At 45.3% G+C, this 7,869-nt stretch overlaps 1 protein-coding gene across 1 annotated transcript in view; it reads left to right on the top strand.

Annotated features, from left to right (window-relative positions):
* Positions 1-1,610: 1,610 nt before the first annotated feature.
* LOC132390243 (carcinoembryonic antigen-related cell adhesion molecule 5-like) overlaps positions 1,611-7,869 on the top strand; it is a gene marked incomplete at its 3' end in the record, with an annotated part of 83,368 nt that continues 77,109 nt past the window's right edge. The window contains exon 1 of the mRNA XM_059962853.1: positions 1,611-1,689. Within this exon, the coding sequence (XP_059818836.1) occupies positions 1,611-1,689 (79 nt within the window). The remainder of the gene's footprint in view (positions 1,690-7,869) is intronic.

Below are 7,869 nucleotides of genomic sequence, written 5' to 3'. Positions count from 1 at the left end.
TCTTATGATTACTATCCACCACAAGGGGCATTTCCTGGTGGCCGAACGTTTCAAATCCGCTTCCCATTCTCGTTCCGACGTGTTGATCGAAGACCTCCACTTGTGTCAAGATGACAGTGTGAAGGAGGAACACCTCAGATTCCATCTGGGTACCCTCCAACCTGGTTGCATGAATATCGTTTTTTTCTTCTGGTAAACAGAGGCCCGTCCCCCTCTATTCCCCACTCTGAGTTTTTGCTTCTGTAATTAGATGCTGACTGTGCTGTGAGTTCCTGCAGCGTTTCGTGTGAATTGCTTTGGATCTGCAGGCTTTCTCTTGCTCGATCCAGATTTTCCTGTGCGTGACCAGACGATAAAGTGCGCATGCGCAAAGCTGACAGACAATTCCGGAAAGCAGCGCATGCGCATTGCGGCCAAAGAATTGGCAGCAGGTTGGAGCGGGACTCTGGGCAGAAATTTTATCGGTACGCACGACCGAAATGTGACTGAGATACACTTACTATGATCTCCGGATACATTGTGGCTCCGCACCCCAGGACAGTCCCGGTCCTTTCCTTCTCTCTCAGTCGCACGATCCGTAAACAGGCCGCGGGTAATCATGATGAGCGAAAGCGCTGGTGCATTTTGGGACGCATGCGCATCACTGCGACCGAAGCAGAGAGACAGGTTTCTGGTTCGTGGGGTTTACTGGGTAATGGGGCAGGCATGGCTGATATCAGCGATTTCCCCATCGGTCAGTACGGCGTGTTTTGAAGAACAGAGGGAAGGGAACGAAAGAGGATGGATCTCGAAAACGCTGCTGAGCTCCACATATTTAAATCCAAATACGGTATTAGGAACTTGGAACAAAAGTAGTACTGAGTTAAGTACAGTTGAAGTGTTTACCTTCAAGTCCGTGAAAATGTCAACTAATGTTGTATAAAAAAAACAACAACATCCTTCCTTCAGCTTTAGATCTTCAGAAATTCACTTTTACTCTGCCGCCTCTTTTTCCGGACCTTTCTACACGTGAGAACATGTTTCTCTCTCTGGGTACAGAACGACAGCAAATACCCTTTCCTGGGTAACAGGTGACCTGCAGCTTTCACATCACAGAAGTGCATCGATGAGTTCGCCACCATCAGTCACCTGTGGGGAACAGGTCATCAGAGTAATTGGAAAGAATCCATCATTACCCATGTAATCTCTCAGGCATTTTACAGTGCTGTGAGAAAGAACCAGAAGTTGAAATGTTGCTAATGTCCCCTCTATTTTTTAAATAAGTGTGTGGACCGACCATCGCTCTGAACAGGAAATTTCTGCACAACCAAAAAACGGCAAATCACTTTAAACTAACATTCCATCTGTCCGGCAAGTCAGGCAATCGGTGCAGAGCGTTTCCCTCAGTGGGCAGCAACTCACCTGCGTAGCTGTGAGGGAGTAGTGAATAATACAAACCCAGAGAATCAAACCGAGCCACATAAAGGTGTCCCAATCCTTCACAGGCAGGAAGAACTGTTAACAGGAGGAAAATGACTTCTTCTCCCGACCTGGGTTGAAAATCGCTGTAACACGGACGGACTCATCAGTCATCTAAACTGAAGGTACATCAGCGAATTTACCCTGGGACGATGCCATTCACCTGCTCTGTTTGTGGGAAGGGATTCACTCGGTCGTCTGACCTATTGATACACCAGCGAATTCGCACTGGTGAGAGGCCATTCACCTGCTCTGTTTGTGGGAAGGGATTCACTCGGTCGTCTGATCTATTGATACACCAACGAATTCACACTGGGGAGAGGCCATTCACCTGCTCAGACTGTGGGAAAAGATTCACTCGGTCGTCGGACCTACTGACACACCATCGAATGCACACTGGGGAGAGAACATTTGCTGCTCATAGTGTGGGAAGAGATTCACTCGGTCGTCTCAAGTGAAGTTACAGCAGCAAATTCACACTGGCAAGAGGCCGTTCACCTGCTCAGGTTGAGGGAAGGGATTCACTCAGTCAACTGCTTTCCTGGCACACCAGTCTGTTCACACTGGGAAGAAACCATTCACCTGCTCAGGGTGCGGGAAGGGATTCACTCGGTCTTCAAACCTACAGATGCACAAGAAAGAACACATGGGGGAGAAACCATTCTCCTGCTCAGGATTCACGCACTCAACCACACTACAGACACGCAAGCGTTTTTATGCTGGAGAGAGGCCGTTCTTCTGACTGAATGTGAGAAGATTGACTCAGTTATCCAACCTTGTGGTGCACTACAGATTTCACACTGGCAAGAGGATTTAAATAATTTGCGTGCCGGATATTTAATCTTCACATTTGCTGAGCCCAGAGTTAAAATCGAAACTCTACTTCGGGATGAACCACACCAGTAATTAACTACTTTACTCCCAGCTCATTTCAATTTTCTGGTTCATTTTCACTGCTTCTAAAGGACTACGTGTCACACCGCTGTGTTAGAATACGCCCCTGTCCTCCAGGGTCTGAAAGCAGAATGGGGAACCATAAGTTGGATGTTCAGTTAGAAACCAGAGACGGGTTAGCAGAGGGCAGATTTCTGGCTCTGGACAGTAGTCGGGGTAAATGCATCTGATGAGGAGCAGGGAAACAGATGACAGGGAGAAAGACAATGAATGACAGTCCATCAACATTTAGACTCTAATTATTTGCATTCTGTCTTCTTCCCCCTTCAATTCATGTCCTGATGAAGGGTCTTGACACAAAGAGTCAACCATTTATTCCCCTCCATTCATGTTGCCTGACCTTATGTGGTCTAACATTTCATGTGTGTTGCTCTGGATTTCGAATGGGTGCAGAATCACCTGTGTTTATGATTCCCCAGGTGTAGTTTCAACAGTGCCCTAAGCAACTGCACCATTACAGCCAACCCGTTACTCTCAGTGCCCTGATGTATGGGGGTGAGGGTGCCAAAAGCTTTCTTCAGCACCCTGTCAGGTTGTGACTCAAGTTTCAGTAAGCCATGGATGTGTTCTCCAAGGTTTTACTGCCCTGCAATACTCCGCAAGACAATCCCTTCCACTACGAAAGTCCAACCTGAACTTGATGTCCAAAATGCAACATCCTGGACTGATCAGAAGTAAATTCCAGTTGCCAGTCCTCAGCCCATGTACTCAACTGGTCGAGATTGCCCTGTAATTTTTGATAGCCTGTTTCACTGTCGACTATAGCACCTATTCCAGTGTCATCTGCAAACTTACTAAACCTGTCTTGTATATTCTCATCCCTTCTGGATTGTTGCATCTGCCACGTACCAGTGAGGGTAGGAACAGGGTGATTTGGCAGATTAATGCATGGCTGAGAAGCTGGTGCAGGGGGCAGGGATTCAAGATCTGGGATCATTGGGATCTCTCCTGTTCAAAAGTGATGGGTTTCTACTGAACCCGAGTGGAGCCAATATTTTCATGGGCAAGTTTGTAAGAGCCGTTGGGGATGGTTTAAAATAATCCGGCAGGGGGCGGTGGGAAACTCATGGTAGGATGGATGCTAAAAAATCAAAGTTGGTGTGCAGTCAGACTGTCACGAAGGCATAATTATGATATGACATAATTGCAGCGAGCAGGGTGAGTAGCAGGGCAATAGGGATGCAAAATTAATAAGGGTCGCAAATAATTTACTCAATGTGCTATATTGCTATGTGCAGAGTTTAAGAAATAAGGATGATCATGTTGCACTGTTGCGGATTGTCATGTATGATGTTGTGGTCATCACTGAATCGTGCTGAACAATGGTTGTAATTGGACGCTGAATTTCCACGGTTACTCGTAATGGAGGGATAGGAAGGAAGGCGGAGAGGACGGCATGGATATGCTGGTATAGAATTTCATCGGATCTGTAGCAGGATGTGACATAGGATCGGAAGATGTCAAATGCTTTTGGTTAAGTTCAGAAACCTTCAGTGTAAAAGAAACATGATGTCAGTTATATACAGGCTTCACAACACTATCTGGGAAGTGGACTGCAGATTACAACAGGAAATAGAAAAGTGGTGTCTAAAGGGAAATGTAATGATAGTCATAGGAGATTTCAACATGCAGGTCGATTGGAAAAATCAGGTTGGAAATGCATGTCAGGAGAGTGAGTTTATTGAATGCCTATGAGATGGCTTTTTATTGAAGATTGGTGTTGAGCCTACTTGGGGATAAGCAATACTTAACCTGGTGTTATGCAATGAAGCGGGAGTGAATAAGGAGCTTAAGGTAAAATAACTATTAGGAGGAAGGGATCACAATATGATTGACTTCAGCTTTAAATTTGACAGGTAGAAAGAGAAGTCCGATGTTGCAGTATTTCAGTGGAGTAAAATAAATTACAGTGGCATGAGAGAGAAGTTGGCCAATGTAAATTGGAAGGAGATGTTGGAAGTGATGACAGCAGAGCAACAGTGGAATGGGTTTCTGGGGAAAATGAGGAAGGTGCAGGATGGATATATTCCAAACATTACGAATTATTCAATTGCAGTCTCCACGGCACGCTCCTGGTGAGAGGTCTACAATCAGAGGATTAACGTTCCACCTTTGTCATCAGTTTTCTACTATCAATCCAATTGTGTATCAGTTTAGTCAGCTATCCCTGGATTCCCTGTGACCTCAACCTCCAGGGCAGTCCACCAATAGACAATAGACAATAGACAATAGGTGCAGAAGTAGACCATTCGGCCCCTCGAGTCTGCACCGCCATTCTGAGATCATGGCTGATCATTCACTATCAATACCCAGTCCCTGCCTTGTCCCCATATCCCTTGATTCCCCTATCCATCAGATATCTATCCAGCTCCTTCTTGAAAGCATCCAGAGAATTGGCCTCCACCGTCTTCCGAGGCAGTGCATTCCACACCTCGACAACTCTCTGGGAGAAGAAGCTCTTCCTCAACTCTGTTTTAAATAACTGACCTCTTATTCTCAAAATATATTTTCTATCAAGCTGTGTATACTATTTGCAATCTTGATATTTGGCTCCTTACAGGCAATCACAAAACAAAGAAACCCTCTGGAAACAAACAAAAAAAAACTGTCAAACGCCCTCTGTACAGAAAAAATAAAATTGCTCAAACAATAACAGTGAGCACAGAGCATTCAGAACTGAAGTTCAGGGAAGTGAGTCCACAGACATAAAGACAGGTGCTGCTGTAGGAGCCCATTAGTTGCAGGGCACAGTCTTCGTTCAGCACAGGGAAGAATAAAAGTAAATACTGGCCCGTCCCTCACCCCCAGCTCCAATTGCTGGCGTTTTCTATTAGGCCCATTGCTCAAGTTATCCAAATCCCCGGTCATTCCTTGCTCTCAGATCTGCGCCACGCTGGTACGCTGCGATCTCGAGCCTATACCCGCTGCTTCACCTTTCCAATTCTGGTCCACATGTTCAGATACTAAATTGAAGAAAGGTCAATTTTAACGCTGTGAGCAAAGATCTGGAAAGTGAAAGACTGGGACATGTGTTTTTCCTGCAATTATTTGAAGTTTTGAGAGTGAAAAGCTTGCATGTGTCTGTCAGAAAAAAAAAAGATAACTGTATAAGGGAATATTGGCTTTGAAGAGGTGTTGAGGCCCTGGTTATGAAGAACGGCGGTGCGTCATAGCTGTAGGCGGGTTGTAACAAATGAGGGATGGTTGCAGTAGAAGGCATGCAAGAGGCCGCTTTACAGTATCCAGGTATCTAAACGAAGGCGTGGTGTATCCCTGTTAGGGCAATTCCAGAGTGATGGTATACAGTATAGCAAATGTTAATTTCAACAGGAACTAGTCTTCAGACCTGAGTATCAATTGTTGATTAGTTTACAGTGCAGACCAGAACAATGGTGTTCCTGGACAGACTGGCTAATCGCAAGCAAAGAAACACTCCATGGTTCTGAGATGCTGCAAATTCATGAATGCAGCCCAGAGTCAGCGGCGATTCAAATTCATTCTCGGTGTCGTGAGTGTTGCAGGGCAGATTGCGGTGTTTGAAAAGTATATGTAATTTAAAGGAAGCATTATGAAAACATTGTAAATGTAAAACAGTCCTGTTGATCTTCAGCATATAAAAATGCCGTGTAATATTGGTTCGGGCAGGTCCTAACTCCAAAAGGTGTCTGATTAGTTTTACCGATTAATGACATCTATATCCACAAGGTTCAATGTCTCTCCTGTGCTTTCATTCGGTCTCAATAGCCCGAGGAAAGGTGAATCCTGAGCGACCCCACAAATATGTTAAGATTAATGAGGTTGCAAGGGAGAGAAGCGCAACATCAGTTCTGTAATCAATTTCTGGAGACGAGAGAGACAGGGGAGTCCGTAGATAGTTTTTTGTATTTGGATTTATTTAAGAAATGAACACAGGATGTATAGAAGTTCGACAAAACAGCATCATCTTCATGAACCACCGACTGATTATGGGGGCGGGGGAGGAACTTTGCTGTGGTGAGGCAAATGAGGGTGTACGAATACCCAGGAACTGACAAACTGTTCACTGAGGCCCAGTGGGAGGCCAACATTGGCAGAAATATTTAAATTAGAGGATTGAACACTACAGCACATGAACAGGACATTCGGCCCGCAGTGTGGTGCTCAACCAGCTACAGAGCAAATCAAAAGCACCCAAACACTATTCCCTCCGACCTACACCACATCCATATACCCCCATCCTCCTTTCATCTATGTTCCTGTCCAAACTTCCCTTAAAAACCTCTTATATATTTGTTTCTAACATCATACCATGCATTCATGGCTCTCTGAGTAAAAACATCCCTCATATCATACTTCAACATACCTTCTCTCACGTTCAATACATGGCCTGTGGTATTAGACATTCAACCCCCGGGATACGGATACACTCTATCCACACCCTCTATTCCTCTCACGTTCAATACATGGCCTGTGATATTAGACATTGCAATCCCGGGATACGGATACACTCTATCCACACCCTCTATGTCTCTCGTGATCTTCTAAACCTCTCTCTGGTTTCCCCTCAGCCCCCGCCAGAGAAAGCAACACAATTTATCCTTATCGACGTGCGTATCCACTTCCAAAGTGTGATGATCTTCGATCCCAAGCTCTGTCTGCTCAGCAGCTCTGTTAATGATCGTGTGCTTAGCTGTCTCCTTGCATTTGCCCGACTGAGGTGCAACACCTCACATTTATCTGGGTCGACCTCCAGCTGCCATTTCTTAACTCGAATCTGCACTGATGCTGTATTGCTTGCCAGTCCTCGGCGCCACACACAACTCCACACTTGTACATTTTCATCCAGGCATTTGTATGCATTACAACGAGTAGAGGTCCCAGCACAGATCCCTGCGGAGCTCCGTTTGTTAGAGACCTCCAGCCTAAATAAGTCCAACACTACCCTCTGTCTTCAGTAAGCAAGCCAGTTCTGAATCCAAACAGCCAAATTGCCCCGGATCCCATGCATTCGAATCTTCTAGATTTACTACCATGGGGGACTTTGTCAAGCCCCTTACTAAAATTCGTGTAGACAACATCCACTGCCCTGCCCTCATCAATCTCTCTCCTCACCTTGTCAAATAAAACAAAAATCCTAATGCACTCTCCAGAGAGTTGGAGAATTGTGTTTTCTGTTTAAGAAAGGCTCTAGAAGTAAACCAGGAAGTTATAGGCCGGAAAGCCTGATATTAATGGCGGTAAAGTAATTGGAAGATATTGTAAAGGACCGTATGTATTAGTGTTTGGATCGATATGGACTGATTGGGAACGCGTGGGTTTATGTATGGTACCACTCTGTGCTTTGCGTGGAAACTTAAAGAAGGCGTTGCAGTTCATATTCTCTACATGGCATTTAGCGTGACGTCTGACATGGTCCCGCAAGGGCGTTTGTTCAACAAGCTTGTAACTTAGCTTTCCCGATAGGGGTTAGACATTAGC

This window comes from Hypanus sabinus, unplaced genomic scaffold (assembly GCF_030144855.1).
Source record: "Hypanus sabinus isolate sHypSab1 unplaced genomic scaffold, sHypSab1.hap1 scaffold_812, whole genome shotgun sequence".
Taxonomy (NCBI): Eukaryota; Metazoa; Chordata; class Chondrichthyes; order Myliobatiformes; family Dasyatidae; genus Hypanus; species Hypanus sabinus.
This window is presented reverse-complemented; position numbering and strand designations above follow the sequence as displayed.